General features: G+C 45.7%; 1 protein-coding gene across 2 annotated transcripts in view; it reads left to right on the top strand.

Moving 5' to 3' along the window:
* ITIH5 (inter-alpha-trypsin inhibitor heavy chain 5) overlaps nucleotides 1-16,041 on the top strand; it is a 105,858-nt gene that overhangs the window by 78,432 nt on the left and 11,385 nt on the right. For both annotated transcript variants that reach the window (XM_032151600.2, XM_058431367.1), the window contains 4 exons: nucleotides 783-951; nucleotides 6,818-7,127; nucleotides 9,880-10,439; nucleotides 13,671-13,724. In XM_032151600.2, the coding sequence (XP_032007491.1) occupies nucleotides 783-951; nucleotides 6,818-7,127; nucleotides 9,880-10,439; nucleotides 13,671-13,724 (1,093 nt within the window). The remainder of the gene's footprint in view (nucleotides 1-782; nucleotides 952-6,817; nucleotides 7,128-9,879; nucleotides 10,440-13,670; nucleotides 13,725-16,041) is intronic.

Below are 16,041 nucleotides of genomic sequence, written 5' to 3'. Positions count from 1 at the left end.
AAAAAAAAATAAGAAGAATGCCCTTCCAGTTCTTTCAAGGTATTCTTTAAATCTCATCCTCAAATTCCTCTTTCTCTATAAGGCCTCATGTCACTCCAGTACACAGTAATAATCTTTTCAATTCCTATGCTATTTATTATTTGGGCCTTTTAATTTTATAATTCATTAAATGTTCATTCATTCATTCATTCATTCACCTGCCTCACCTTTGTCTAGCACCTCCTTCTTGTCACGAGGTGATAGGAAGATGAAGGAGACCCACCTGCAAAGAACTCACAACCAAGTAAGGCAAGGAGATAAAACGATCAGCATCATTGTGTGATGTGTGCTTTATAATAGGAATGTGTTGAGGGCTTTGCCAGCCTAAGGGAGGGAATGATCAGCTCTCTTCAGAGAAGTTAGAAAAATTTCAAACAGAGAATTTGCACACTTGCCTGGCTCTTAAGAATGATGAGGGGCTTGTCAAGTGAAAGATGGAGGTAGGGCAGTGGGGAAGAACATCTGGGGTCAAGAGAACAGCAGTTGTGGAGATGTGGAGGCCCGAAGCACCATGGCAGGAAGCAGCATTCAGCACTGATTCACTCCTGTCTATAGCCGTAACATCTTTATACCATTTTTTCCAGCCAGGTAACCAATTCCTTGACATTCAGCCCAGTGCCCTTTACGTAGCTGACACTGAATTTGAACCCTTGACATTGTTCCTGTGGGGGCGGTTTCTAGAACAGGGGACAAGTGGACTTACGTGAGCGGCTGTGACTGGTTTTGCTTTTGTGTTTGCCTAGACCAAGGATGCCCTCTTCACGATTCTCCATGACCTCCGACCCCAGGACCGTTTCAGTATCATTGGATTTTCCAACCGGATCAAAGTATGGAAGGACTACTTGATATCAGTCACTCCAGACAGCATCAGGGATGGCAAAGTGTACATTCACCATATGTCGCCCACTGGAGGTAAAGATGACACCTTCTTTTCACATTGGCTTGGCTTCAAAATAATGTTTTGGGTTTTTTTTTGCCAAGAGATAAGGATTTGAAAGCTGGGGTTGATGACAGGAAAGGAGACTGCAGGTGAGAGTTTTCTCAGCAGCTTAGGTTGCTCCGAATACCAAATCCGTATTCTCCTTTCCCAGTCTCCAAATGAAGCTGGTGAAGTTCTGGGGGAAAATAACCTGATAGGTGTTTGGAGGCTTTCCTGGTTCATCTCATGGATCCTGTTAGAAAAAGTCTTGCTGATACAAAAACAGTACCGTTTTCATAAATGGTTTTAGGGTGGAGAATTAAAGCCACATGGACCAGCCAGTGTTTCCTGCGCACCTTGGGCAGGGGCAGGTGGAACTGTTTTACAAAACAAGGAGCGCTCTTGGTAGAGCTGCAGCAGAGTGAGTGAAATGTGTATCCCAGTGGCCCAGGAGGGCTGCGGGGGTAAAATGTGATGGGGAGGATGTGGGCTCTCAGCCACTGCATGCTTGTCTTGGGTGGTGCCCAGGTAAGGGTGCAGAATGTTAAGAAAGGAGAGAAAAGATCATAAAGAATTCTGAGAAGAGTGGAGAATCAGAGCAGTGTGTTACCAGCTGTCCTAGATGTTAAGTTCTCCTAACTCAGGACCTGTGCCTTGCTCTTGCCGTTCCCTGTATCAACAGTGCAGTGGACACAGAAGACGTGCTCAGTATTGGAGCATTTAGCAGAAGTGGACCTACTCCCTCCCCATTCCTTTCAGGCTCTGTACAGAGACACCACCTCCTGGTTAATTCCACTTCAGCTATCTGGAAACATACAAAACACTCTGTTCAGTCTTCTCCCATCTGGGATTTTCCATCTTTCATATATTCATTGTTTCCCAATCCAAGACAAAGCCCTCATTTCCCAAATGAACTTAACTTGGAACTTGATCTTGCTGGGCTGGTACTTTCATTTACACTGGGATTTCCTACTAGCCTCCCAAACAGTATAATCTAGGAACTGTTTTGGTGTTTGATGGGAGAAATAGAAGATTAGATTTAATATGATAGTGATGCTCTACGGCAGGAATTCCACAGCACCGTAAAATTCTTGAAGGAGCGGATTTCTCTTCATGTTTACATAGCTCCTACCTCCATGCATGGTTCCTAACACAGAGGGCATGCTCAATGGATATTTGTAGATTGGATTTATTTTAATGGCCCTGCTTACTAGCAGAATGATGTGTGTGTGCTTGTGGAGTGGGGGCCGTGGAGTAATAAACAGCTTTAGAAAATGGCTGGGCTGGGTGAGGTGGCTCACGCTTGTAATCCCAGCACTTTGGGAGGCCGAGGCGGATGGATCACCTGAGGTCAGGAGATCAAGACCAGCCTGGCCAACATGGCGAAACCCTGTCTCTACTAAAAATACAAAAAGTTAGCTGGGTGTGGTGGTGGGTACCTGTAATCAATCACAGCTACTTGGGAGGCTGAGGCAGGAGAATTGCTTGAACCCGGGAGGCAGAGGTTGCAGTGAGCCAAGATCATGCCAGTGCACTCCAGCCTGGGTGACAGCGAGACTCTGTCTCAAAAAAAAAAAGAAAAAAAGAAAAAATAGAAAGAAAATGGCTGATGTATGTTATGGTCTTTTGGACTCCAAGCCTTAGAAACCCTGTGGGTTTCCTTTATTTTTCTTGACACCGCATTGCCCTAGCCTCTGCAGGTGAACAGCAGATCAGCCTGCTTCTCTCTAAGACATGTAGCATCAGGATTGTGAGCATGGATTTGGAAGCCAGACTGCCTGGGTTTGAATCCAGCTCCACCTTCTCTGTGCCTCAGTTTCCTCATCTGTAGAATGAAGATAACAATGGAGTCGTTATCAGGATGGAGTGAGTTAAAGCATTTCTAGTGGTTAGAATGGTCCTGGCACATAGGAAGTCCTCTTTAAGCATCAGATGTGGCCGTTATTTTCACCCACTCGGGTAACCCCTCTCACTGGTGCTTGTGAGTCCTGTGATGACAGCTCCTCTCTATTTTCAGTGGGCAGGAGATGCCCCACTTAACGTGGGCTTGATGCCAATCCCTGCAGGGCCTCTGGTGGCTGTGTGCCATCAGGAAAGCTAATCCATCCCTCTGCCTGGGCTCTCCTTGGCTTTAAAGTGGAGTGAGAGATTTGGCACCATTGCTGAATACAGATAAGAGAAAAAAATGCCCGTTCATCCTTGCTCACACACCCAGGGGCACTAAGAAAGTAGACTGGGACTTAAGAAAGGTAAGTTAGGCCAGGTGCAGTGGCTCATGCCTGTAATCCTGGCACTTTGGGAGGCCAAGGTGGGCGGATTGCCTGAGCTCAGGAGCTCGAGACCAGCCTGGGCAACACGGTGAAACCCTATCTCTACTAAAATACAAAAAATTAGCTGGGCGTGGTGGCTTGCGCCTGTAGTCCCAGCTACTGGGGAGGCTGAGGCAGGAGAATTGTATGAACCTGGGAGGCGGAGGTTGTAGTGAGCCGAGATCGCGCCGCTGCACTCCAGCCCTGGTGACGGAGTGAAATTCCGTTTCAAAAACAAACAAACAAACAAACGAAAGAAAGGCAAATTAGTGATTCCAATAAAATGTTAAATAACTTTCTTTCCATTTGGACTCTGCATCTTAGCAAGAATTATCAGCATTTGCTCATGGACATAGCCTTATCTACTTTTTTAGCTAGAAAATCTGGAGGATGTAAAGCCATGGGGGAGATGATCTGGTTCTCTCAGATGTGGTACCTTTTAATTTTAATTTTAATTTTTTGTGGGTCCAGAGTAGGTATATGTGTTTATGGGGTATATGAGGTATTTTGATACAGGCATACATTGTGTGATAATTACATCAGATAAATGAGATATCCATCACCTCAAGCATTTGCCCTTTGTGTTACAAACAATCCAATTATACTCTTAGTTATTTTTAAATGTGTCATGAAATTATTATTGAATATAATCACCCTGTTGCACTATCAAGTACTAGATCTTCTTCATTCTTTCTACTTTTTGTACCCATTAACTATCCCTACTTCTGCCCCACTCCCTACTACCCTTCCCAGCCTCTGGAAACCATCCTTCTACTCTTCATCTCCATGAGTTCAATCGTTTTAATTTTTAGCTCCCACAAATAAGCAAGAACATAGGAAGTTGGTCTTTCTGTGCCTGGCTTAATTCATTTAATATAATGAGCTCCAGTTCCATCCGTCTTGTTGCAGATGACAGGATCTCATTCCTTTTTACGGCTGAATAGTGCCTCATGGTATGTATGTACCACAAATTTGGTAAAATTTGCAGGTAGAGAAAAGTCACTCCAGTCAGGATGATGGATGGTGGTGATGGTCATCAAACTCTAAATTTACTACAAATCATGAATTGGACACTTAGAATGGGTGATCTTTTGGTATGTAGATTTTGTCTTAAGCCATTTTCAAAAAACAAAGGAAATAGGTGTTCACACTACAGTAAGGTCTCTGCTTTACTTGATGATGGTGGGATGTTGGTAGCTTAGTTCAGTGGAATTCTTAGTTAACCCAGAAACCTCACTGTAGCTGGGATTTCAACCTCAACCACCCAACCACCTGTCTCCCCATCCACCAAACAAATACTTGTTCAGCTCCTATCAAAGACACAGGCCCCAACTTTATTTATTTATTTTACTCCCAAACTTAAATTGTCTGATTTATTTTAATCATAAAGCAGTAAATTTAAGAATACATGGGGCCAGGTGCAGTGGCCCATGCCAGTAATCCCAGCACTTTGGAGGCCAAGGTGGGCAAATCACAAGGTCAGGAGATCGAGACCAGCCTAGCCAACATGGTGAAATCCCATCTCTACTAAAAAAATACAAAAATTAGCCAGGCATGGTGGCATGTGCCTGTAATCCCAGCTACTTGAGAGGCTGAGGCAGGAGAATTGCTTGAACCCAGGAGGCAGAGGTTGCAATGAGCCAAGATCACCTACTGCACTCCAGCTTGGGTGAGAGAGCAAGACTATGTCTCAAAAAAAAAAAAAAGAAAAAGAAAAAAAATACATGGGTGGCTGGGCATGGTGGCTCATGCCTATAGTCCTAGCACTTTGGGAGGCTGAGGTGGGAGAATTGCTTGAGCCCAAGAGTTCGAGACCAGCCTGGGCAACATAGTGAGACCCTGTCTCTAAAAAAAAAAAAAAAAAAAAAAAAAAAAAAAAAAAAAAAAAAAAAAAAAAAAAAAAAGGAAAAGAAAACATGGGAACATTCTTTTTTAAGGAAGCAGTAACCTGTAGTGTAACATACATGCAGAAAAATGTACATGTGGTAAGTGTACAACTTGATATGTTTTCATAAACTGAACAGAACCCAGACCCAGATCAAGAAACAGAACATTTAGAATTCCAGAAGCCTGCTCATGTTCTCACCCCATTTTTTTCCGTGGAAGTATCTATACTAAAACATTTGAGGAATAAAGAAAATCATCAAAGGAAAAGAAGGAGAGAAAAACCTCCTGCTGTCCACAGATGCCTGCTAATGTCACTGGTGTTTATTGTTCCATCATTTCTCAGAGTTGAGATTAGTTTTCTGTTTTGTATCGTTTTTCTAAGCCACATATTCCTGATAAAATTTTTCTTCCCTTTCGCCCCCAACTTTATTTATTCATTTATTTATTTTATTTTTATTTTTTCTGTTGAGACAGCGTCTCACTCTGTTTCCCAGGCTGGAGTGCAATGGCACGATCTTGGCTCACTGCAACTTCCGCCTTCTGGGTTCAAGTGATTTTCTGATCTTAGCCACCCGAGTAGCTGGGATTACAGGCATGTACCACCACGCCTGGCTAATTTTTGTATTTTTGGTAGAGACAGGGTTTCACCATGTTAGTCAGGCTGGTCTCGCACTCCTAACCTCAGGTGATCCACCCACCTTGGCCTCCCAAAGTGCTGGGATTACAGGCATGAGCCACCGTGTCTGGCTGGCCTCCAACTTTAATCAGAGCTGTTGCTGACAAGGGCCTCTGAAGGAAAAAGGGTGACCAGGAGGAGAAATATTTCATGCTCCCTTCCTCTGTGGGGTTCTGGCAAGCAGAGGTGATCTGAAGGGACAGGAAGCCAGGAAAGGAGAGACGATGAAGGCAACAAATTCATTCTTTCATCAGCTCCACCCAGCCCTAGACAACACTGGAAGGCATCTGAGATGTCAGCAGCTACCCTCCTCCTCTTCATTCCATGCCCCTCCTCCCCTCTGTGGCTCTTTCTCCCTCCATACTCCTGCTGTCCTCTCTGCTCAACACCTTCCTGCTCTTTTCAAAGCCGTTCTCAGAAGAGGGCACAGAAGCCATTGAAGCTCAGGTAAGCTAAGGCGTCGCCACACGCCTTCTGGAGAAGGTTTGTCACAGTGGGATAATCCCCAGTCACTTATATGCATTTAGTAAACGCACTTGCATTTAGCAAGTTTCTGGATGGCCCCCTAACATCTCACTCCTGTGAGCACTTGGGTGGTTGAGTGTGAACTGCAGCTATGAAAGTGCATTCAGGCTGGGTGTGGTGGCTGATGCCTGTAATTCCAGCACTTTGGGAGGCCAAGGTGGGTGGATTACTTGAGGTCAGGAGTTTGAGACCAGCCTGGCCAACACGGTCAATCCCATCTCTACTAAAAATACAAAAATTAGCCAGGTGTGGTGGTAGGCACCTGTAATCCCAGCTACTCGGGAGGCTGAGGCAGGAGACTTGTTTGAACCCGGGAGGCGGAGGTTGCAGTGAGTGGAGATTGCGCCACTGCACCCCAGCCTGGGTGACAGAGCAAGACTCCGTCTCAAAAAAAAAGAAAGTGCATTCAGGGTGGGGAGGTGAGTGCAGAGGCTTGAGCTGTCCTGTGTTGGTGTCCTGCAGGCACAGACATCAACGGGGCCCTGCAGAGGGCCATCAGGCTCCTCAACAAGTACGTGGCCCACAGTGACATTGGAGACCGGAGCGTGTCCCTCGTCGTCTTCCTGACAGATGGGAAGCCCACAGTCGGGGAGACGCACACCCTCAAGATCCTCAACAACACCCGGGAGGCCGCCCGAGGCCAGGTCTGCATCTTCACCATCGGCATTGGCAACGACGTGGACTTCAGGCTGCTGGAGAAACTGTCGCTGGAGAACTGCGGCCTCACACGGCGCGTGCATGAGGAGGAGGACGCAGGCTCGCAGCTCATCGGGTCTGTGGACTGTCCTCGTAGGCGTGAGGGGATGTTCGAGGGGCTGAGGGGTGGCTGCGGTGGGGACTCAGAGAGGAGTGTGTTGCTGCACCCCAGCCTTGCATCTGCTGACAACGATCACAGCTCATTGCAACGGGAGGCGTCACAATATGTTTTGAAACCAGGCAGGTCAGAGTTCAAATTCTGATCCTCCTTTATGACTTTAGGCAAGATTTTTTTTTTTTCTCGTGATGGAGTTTCGCTCTTGTTGCCTAGGCTGCAATGCAGTGGTGTGATCTCAGTTCACTGCGACCTCTGCCTCCTGGGTTCAAGCAATTCTCCTGTCTCAGCCTCCTGAGTAGCTGGGATTACAGGCACATGCCACCATGCCCGGCTGATTTTGTATTTTTAGTAGAGACAAGGTTTCTCCATGTTGGTCAGGCTGGTCTCGAACTCCTGACCTCAGGTGATCTGCCCGCCTCGGCCTCCCAAAGTACAGGGATTATGGGCGTGAGCCACCACACCCGGCCCTAAGCAAGATTTTAAGACAGTCTGTACCTCCGTTTTCTCATCTGTAAAATGAGGATTATGGTTGGTTGCAGAATTTAATGAGAAAATCGCTATATGAAAACACTCTGTAAAGCCTTGGCACAGTGGCCATCCCATATTAAGTATTTAATGAGCTCTCATGGTTCATTGACGTTGTGATATTTCAAAGCACTTTCTAGTAAGTTTACTTTTATTCTACCCTGTAAGCAAGTAGCAGAGTACTGTTATCTTCATTTTGAGTACTAGTTAGAAGATACTTTTATTTAGAAGCAAAACCATCAGATAAAACTGTTAAATAATCAGATTATTTTGAGGTGGAGAATAAATGAGATCTTTTAAATGAGAGATGGAGAAAACTTAGATCTTTTAAAACAGAAATAGCTTCCCTCAGATATTATGTTGCCACACACAGTCTGCCCCTTTGCTGTTCATTGAGTGAAGTGCCAACTCCCAGTTCAGTGTGAGGTGCTTTAATCTGCCAACTCCCAGTTCAGTGTGAGGTGGCATAAATAGTATCTACTTAAAAGCAAAGGGGTGGTTTGGGTAGATTTATGGGTGTTTAATAGCCATAATCAAAGGACATTTGTTAATGATAAATGGAAGTGGAGGCCCCTAAGGTATGCAGTAAAGATAGGTCCTTGGTTTAGGATTTGCCGCCGTTTCCTCCCACGCATTTTAGTGAAAGATTTAAATGAAAACACAGATTTGCTTTCCACATTTTAAAAATTATTCAAAACTAGAGTCAAAGGGGAGAATCTGATGCACTGGATAATAGAGTTGAGATTCAATAAGGCATTCAGAAGCAAAAGCAATTATGCTGTAGCAAGTCAGCTGCACTGCCATCCCACTGAAACTATGATCAATACCCGGCATTTATGAGAACTTATGATACACCAGGAACTTCTATGTGCATTACCCCAGCTGATCCTCACAGAAATCCTAGGAGATAGGTATATTAGGGTAAAGGCTGAGCTGCAGTACAGAGATGATGAAAGGCAAAGGCTGAAATAAGATAGCCATTTACTTTCCTCTCCTGTAATGGTAACAGGCTAGATCCTGCTCCAGGAAGTCATTCAGGGACCCAGGCTCCTTCTGTTTCATTGCTCTGCTTCCCTCAGGTATTGTCCTTCATGCTACAGGATTGAAATTCGGTCACCATCACTCTTGTTTTCTAGCTGCAAAAAGGGAGAGAGAAAAGAAAGCCAGCATGGATTTTAAGCAAATATTGAGAAGTTGCACATCTCACTCCTACCCATGTTCCATTGGGAGGACATAGTCACATGGCCATTTGTGGCCTTGATGGGGGCTGGGAAATGTAGGTTGTAGCTGGATGGCCGGAGCTCAATTCTCATGAAAGAAGGGGAAAATGGACTTTCGGGGCCAGCAGCAGGCGACCAAAGAAGTACTGTTAACATCCTGATTTTCTAGATAAGGAAACTGAAGTTCAGAGAGGTTAAGTCACATGTCCCAAGACACACAGCAAGGAAGCAACAGAGATGGAAGTCTAACTCCACAGCCTGTGCTTTCTAGATCTTTTGAAAGGGAATTTTAATTGTCTCCTTAGCAAGAAGTAACCATGTAACTTAACTACAAGAAAAGCAAATGCAAGCAAATGTTATATGCACAAACTCACGCAAGTCAGGTTTCTGAAGTAGAATGTGCTGCTTAAAGCACATCTGGAAGTTGTGTTTGGTTCTAAGAAAAAGGTTTATAAGAGGCCCTTTAAGAAATGTAAGTGTACACAAAGGAAATTTACCAAGACTGGTGAGGGAATCTTGAAATTATATCACAGGAAGAGCAGTTCATGAAACTGGGGATTGACTGGGCTTAAAGGAATGCACAGCATTGGTTTTTAAGCATCCAAATGTCTGTTGAAATGGATTATACTAATTCTGTATTGTTCCAGAGGCAAAACTGAAACCCGTGGGTGGAAATTTCAGGGAGGAAGATTTTAATCCACTATAAGCAGGTTTTTTCTCATCATGAGAGTGGTTGAAAAATAGCTCAGAAACCGCGTGAGAGAATGCATTCCCTCTCACCAATGGCGTTCAACCTGCTGCCTAGTGACCTCCTGGCAGAAATATTGTGTGGGATGCCATGTTGGACTCGATTGCTTCTAAAATCAGACGCATCCCCCTGAGAGTCTGCAGTTTCCTTTAGGACTGTCCTGCCTGCTGTCAGAGCAGGGCCCTGATCTCCCTCTCTCCCTGTGCTTCCACCACAGGTTCTACGATGAAATCAGGACCCCTCTCCTCTCTGACATCCGCATCGATTATCCCCCCAGCTCAGTGGTGCAGGCCACCAAGACCCTGTTCCCCAACTACTTCAACGGCTCGGAGATCATCATCGCGGGGAAGCTGGTGGACAGGAAGCTGGATCACCTGCACGTGGAGGTCACCGCCAGCAACAGTAAGAAATTCGTCATCCTGAAGACGGATGTGCCTGTGGGGCCTCAGAAGGCAGGGAAAGATGTCACAGGAAGTCCCAGGCCTGGAGGCGATGGAGAGGGGGACCCCAACCACGTCGAGCGTCTCTGGAGCTACCTCACCACAAAGGAGCTGCTGAGTTCCTGGCTGCAAAGTGATGATGAGCCAGAGAAGGAGCGGCTGCGGCAGCAGGCCCAGGCCCTGGCCGTGAGCTACCGCTTCCTCACTCCCTTCACCTCCATGAAGCTGAGGGGGCCGATCCCACGCACGGATGGCCTGGAGGAGGCCCACGGCATGTCGGCTGCCATGGGACCCGAACCGGTGGTGCAGAGCGTGCGAGGAGCTGGCACGCAGCCGGGTACGAGGCACCTGTGCCAGCCAGGTGTGGGGGACGCGGGCCTGAGATACCACTCTCCTCCTCCACAGGGAGCCCCAGCAGGAAGCTGTGTTATTCCGTCTTGCTATAATACTTAGAAACAATAACCCAGACCGGGTATAGTAGCTCACACCTGTAATCCCAGCACTTTGGGAGGCTGAGGTGGGATCTCTTGAGACCATGAGTTCAATATCAGCTTGGGCAACACAGAGAGACCCTGTCTCTACAAAAGAAAAAAAAAATTATCTGTGTATGGGGGAATGCCTGTAGTCTCAGCTACTCAGGAGGCTGAGGAAGGAGGATCACTGGAGCCCAGGAGTTTGAGGCTGCAGTGAGCCATGATCATACCATTGCGCTCCAACCTGGGTGACAGAGCAAGACCCCATCTCTCAAAAACCAACCAACCAAAAAGCAGTAACACTATATACAGCGCATAGTCTTCAGAGAGGATTGTAGACTGTTGTACGTGCATTGCTGTACACTGTGGCTGTCTAGAGAAATGAGAAAAAGGTGGCCTTTGGTTCAGAAATGTCGCCTAGTGAGGGCAGTCCACCAATAAACCATCAATACACTGAGTGCTTGCCAGGTTTCAGGCATGGGCGGAAGCACTGAAATGAACATACCAGTGCCCATTTTTCAGTGCCTTTCTATGTTTTCAAGCACTTCAGAGTTATGTAGTGTAATTTAATTGTATGCTTGATTTTATTTCCCCGAGAGCATGTGGGAAGGACCAAGGTACGGATTATTGCAAGAATGCGGTCTTTCCATGTCAGTCTCTGCGAATCTGAACAGAAGCAGGCACAGTCGATCTCAGTGCCATTCTGCTAGGGGGATGAGTAGAGACAAGAACAAGAGAGAGCAAACACAGAGAAACCAAAGCAGGGCATTGCGTTCCTGGCAGATCTGCTTGTGGAAAACCGCGTTTCATATGCATCGCATTTTTAACTGGGCGTCTGTCAACTTCTGTCTCCTGGGAGAGGAAACTGAGGTTGATGAGGCCCTACTCCGCACCCCACCGATGCTGTCCCATTTATTCCTCACGCTCTAAAGTCTTAGAAGGACCTGGGTGTGGAGAAAGCGTGCAGTTAGGATTCACCAACCTCCTGACCAGCTGTGAGGCCTGAGGCAGGTTTCTCAACCTCTCTGAGCTTCCATTCCCACTCCCCAGCCCTGAACACGCAGATAATCATAATTTCCCTGCAGGGCTGTTGTAGGGACTAAATATGGAATGCCATGGGCACACAGTGAGTTTTGCACAGATGTCAGACACGCCTTCCGTGGAGGCACGGAATACCAGAAATGTGTTGAAAAGTTGGGACCCTGATAGCGAGGTTACAATTGACGTGGCTATTTCAGAAAGCCTGGAGCTTGTCTTGGCAACACTTACACAATTTTTGTTGCGATTAAAAGCATGTGGCAGGATGCTGTCACTTTCTGCCTATGAGGTCCATGCCACTTCCAGGAAAAGTGGCTTTCTGAATAAGATCTTGATGCTAGGTCATCAGCGCAAATCTCCACAGCTTCAGGAGAGATCGGATCCAGACGATACAAGACTCGGGGGGCCAGAAACACAGAGGAGGAGATAACCAACTGACTATTTGAAAGGCGTGTTTTTTTTTTTTTTTTTTTTTTTTTTTTGAGACAGAGTCTTGTTCTTTTGCCCAGGCTGGAGTGCAGTGGCGTAATCTCGGCTAGCCGCAAGCTCCACCTCCCAGGTTCACGCCATTCTCCTGCCTCAGCCTCCCAAGTAGCTGGGACTACAGGTGCCCGCCACCACGCCCAGCTAATTTTTTGTATTTTTAGTACAGATGGGGTTTCACCGTGTTAGCCAGGATGGTCTCGATCTCCTGACCTTGTGATCCGCCCACCTGGGCCTCCTAAAGTGCTGGGATTACAGGCGTGAGCCACTGTGCCTTGCTGGTTTTTTTTTTTTTAAGAAGATTCTTCCTTTCCTTAAAGCTCTGATGGTTTTTAAATTTAAATTTTAATATTTTTGAGAGTTGGTGGCAGCTGCCACTCCTCAAAGCAGTCATCCAGTCATCCATCCTCTTTCCTGGCTAATCTGCATTCTGCCCAGATCACACTGGTCAAGACCAGTATTGAGAAGGAGGTGCTTCAAGAACGTTTAGATACCTCATTCTTTCATTTCTGCAAGCAGTAAAAACCAGAGAAGAGGAGCACAGTTTTGCCAGTACTAACAATTTGACATAAGATATTGATTTTATTTATAGATATTAATTACTTTTAGGTTATCTTTCATTGAATGTTTATTCAAAGCACCAGTACTTTGAAATACAAAGTGTTTCAAAATCTTCTGCTTTGTAAATTCCGCCACACACAATAGCTACAGACACTGGATTATAACTGTACCTCTTTTTTTACATTGTTGTTTGTTTTTATTGTGAACATAAAATTTACCACTTTACCCATTTTTAAGCGCACAGTTCGACGCTGGTAAGCGATGTTAGGTATATTCACACTGTTGTGAAACAGATCTCTAGAACTTTTCCATCTTGCACATCTGAAATGCCACAGGCCCACTGAACAACAACTCATTTCTCCCTTCCCCTATAAATATATCTCAAGTGTGATAAAATATTTTCCCCTATAATATACACAAAAATCACAGAAAAGAATAATGTCTAAATCATACAAGAATTAAATAATTAATCCTACACACTTTACATTCCACTTGTGTAGTTTCTATTCTTTTTTTTTTTCCTTTTTTTTTTTCGAGACAGGGTCTCACTCTGTTAACCAGGCTGGAGTGCAGTGGTGCAGTCACAGCTCACTGCAGCCTCAATCTCCCGGGCTCAAGTGATCCTCCCACCTCAGCCTCCCGAGTAGCTGGGACTACAGACATGTGCCACCTTTTTGGGTTAATTTTATTTATTTATTTATTTTTGTAGAGACAGGGTCTCACTATATTGCCCAGGCTGGTCTCGAACTCCTAGGCTCCAGTGATCCTCCCACCTTGGCCTTCCGAAGCACTGAGATTATGGACATGAGCCACCATGCCTGGCTCTACTTGTGTGTTTTGAGGCCAAGCTCCCTTTTTAAGACTGATGATGTTTTAAAGGTTTTTTGATTATTTAAGCTGTTACAAATGTACCTAAAAGCTGTGTTTTAGTCATGTCTCCTCTCTCCCTTTGTACCTCTCTCTTCATCTTCTTTAATGAATGACCGTGATGTTCTCTTCCTTCTCCTTTTTAGGACCTTTGCTCGAGAAGCCATACCAGCCAAGAATTAAAATCTCTAAAACATCAGGTAAAGGAAAGGATGCAGTTGTGTGTGGATTGAGAGTAAGAGATGTTTAAAAAGTGTAAAACCAGGCCAGGTGTCATTACACCTGTCACCCCAGCACTTTGGGAGGCCATGGTGGGTGTATTGCTTGAGGTCAGGAGTTCAAGACCAGCCTGGCCAACATGGTGAAACCTCGTCTCTACTAAAACTACAAAAATTAGCCAGGCATGGTGGCGGGGGCCTGTAGTCCCAGCTACTGGGGAGGCTGAGACAGGAGAATCGCTTGAATCTGGGAAGTTGAGGTTACAGTGAGCCGAGATTGCGCCACCACACTCCAGCCTGACCTACAAGAGTGAATCTCTGTATCAAAAAAAAAAAAAAAAAAAAAAAAAAAAGTGTAAAACCAAGAATTCCTTGAAGCCAGTTAAAAATACCAGCTCATTCAGCAATGTTTCAAGCCCACAGCGTGAGGCAGAGCCTGAGAACTGCAGCTGTCATGAAACCATCCCATAAACACCGTGGAGATAGCACAGTCCCCAGGAAGCCTGGCAGGAAACCCGAAGAGGCTGCAGTGAGCTATATTGCACCACCCAATAGATGGGTGGCAGAGGCACATTCTGAGCCTTACTGAGTTTGGAAGACATTTGGTTTAGAGACCCGGAGCATGCGTCCTTCCAGCCTCTGCTATTACAAACATAAAATGGTGCTACCAAAATAAAAACGTCTGGTGTGACAGGCAGGCTTTGTTTTTGTTTTCATTGTTTTCAGTTCATGCTTCAGAAGGGAAGAACAGATTTTTTCAAATGTCATGAAATTTCCTTTTGCCAGCATCCTGGGACTATAATAAAAATTCACAGGGAAGAACAACCTATGACTGGGCTTTGTTCTGCTGTGTCCACATCACCTCTGGAAGTCTTGATTGTTGCCTTTCTGCTGCTGTGCTGTACGTGCAAGTTCCTAAAGCCAGGGACATCCCAGAGATTAGCTGTGGATATAGAGTCCGCACAGCCTGCGGGAGACAGAATGTAATTCCTTTGAACACACACATAGACTTTATGGAATGCCAGAAAAGCTTCCTCTTGGATGCTGCCTGGAGTAATGACTTTTTGACCCCTCCTCTCTTTTTTGGAGTAAGCACTATCTTTCCTTGTAAAGAGATTTGGACAATTTGGGTAGAAGTGGTGTGGTATGTGCACATAGAAACTCTCAGAAAACTGTCAGATGAGCTAGACAGTTGCCCTCTATCTCCATGGGTCCTGCATCCCAAGGATCAAACCAACAGCAGATCAAAAATACATGAAAAAGGAATTGCATCTGTATTGAATGTGTACGGACTTTTTTTCTTGTCTTTGTTCCTTAAATAATACAGTGTAACAACTATTTACATTGCATTTCCTTTGCATTAGTTATTATAAGTAAACTAGAGATGATTTAAAGTATATGGAAAGGCTGCGTGCAGTGGCTAACGTCTGTAATCCCAGCACTTTGAGAGGCCGAGGCAGGTGGATCACCTGAGGTCAGGAGTTCGAGACCAGCCTGGCCAACATGGTGAAACCCCATCTCTACTAAAAATACAGTAATTAGCTGGGCATGGTGGTGCAGGCCTGTAATCCCAGCTACTCAGGAGGCGGAGGCAGGAGAATCGCTTGAACCCAGGAGGTGGAGGTTGCAGTGAGCCGAGATTGCACCATTGCATTCCAGCCTGGGTGACAGAGTGAACCTCTGTCTCAAAAACAAAATAAATAAATAAAAATAAACTAAAAATAAAGTGTATGGAAGGCTGTGCGAGGGTTATATACAGATACTACACTATTGTATGTCATGGACCTAAGTACGCATGGATTTTAGTATCTGCGGGGGTCCTGGAACTGATCCCCCATGTACACCGAGAGACAACTGCATGCATGCCTGAAAAATGCCAGCAATGTGGATGAGAACTTTGATCTCTTCTAGGGGTCAGTTTTTCCCCATCAGCAAAAGACCAGCACCTTGAATTTCTTCCTATGTTGCAATGTTCAGGGAAGTTGAGGCTCTTCTCAGGGAGAGCAGCCAGACCCTCTCAAGGGCCCTTGTCAGGGATGCTGGGGCAGAAAGGATTTCTCAGCAGTGAATGCAGGGATGTTAGTTTGCTGCAGCATAAAAAGAGTGGACTCTGCCTGGCCCCTGCCTACACCATGCACAGCACGCATGCAGACATGTCCATGTGCACAGAAAGCAGAGGGGCATTCGAGAAACAAGCTGTAGGCCGGTGCGGTGGCTCACGCCTGAAATCCCAGCACTTTGGGAGGCTGAGGTGGGTGGAATGCTTGAGCCCGGGAGTTTGAGACCAGCCTAGGTAACA

The sequence above is a fragment of the Hylobates moloch genome, unplaced genomic scaffold, assembly GCF_009828535.3.
Source record: "Hylobates moloch isolate HMO894 unplaced genomic scaffold, HMol_V3 SCAFFOLD_2, whole genome shotgun sequence".
Taxonomy (NCBI): Eukaryota; Metazoa; Chordata; class Mammalia; order Primates; family Hylobatidae; genus Hylobates; species Hylobates moloch.
The sequence above is the reverse complement of the archived record's forward strand: the minus strand, read 5'-3'. Positions and strand labels throughout refer to the sequence as shown.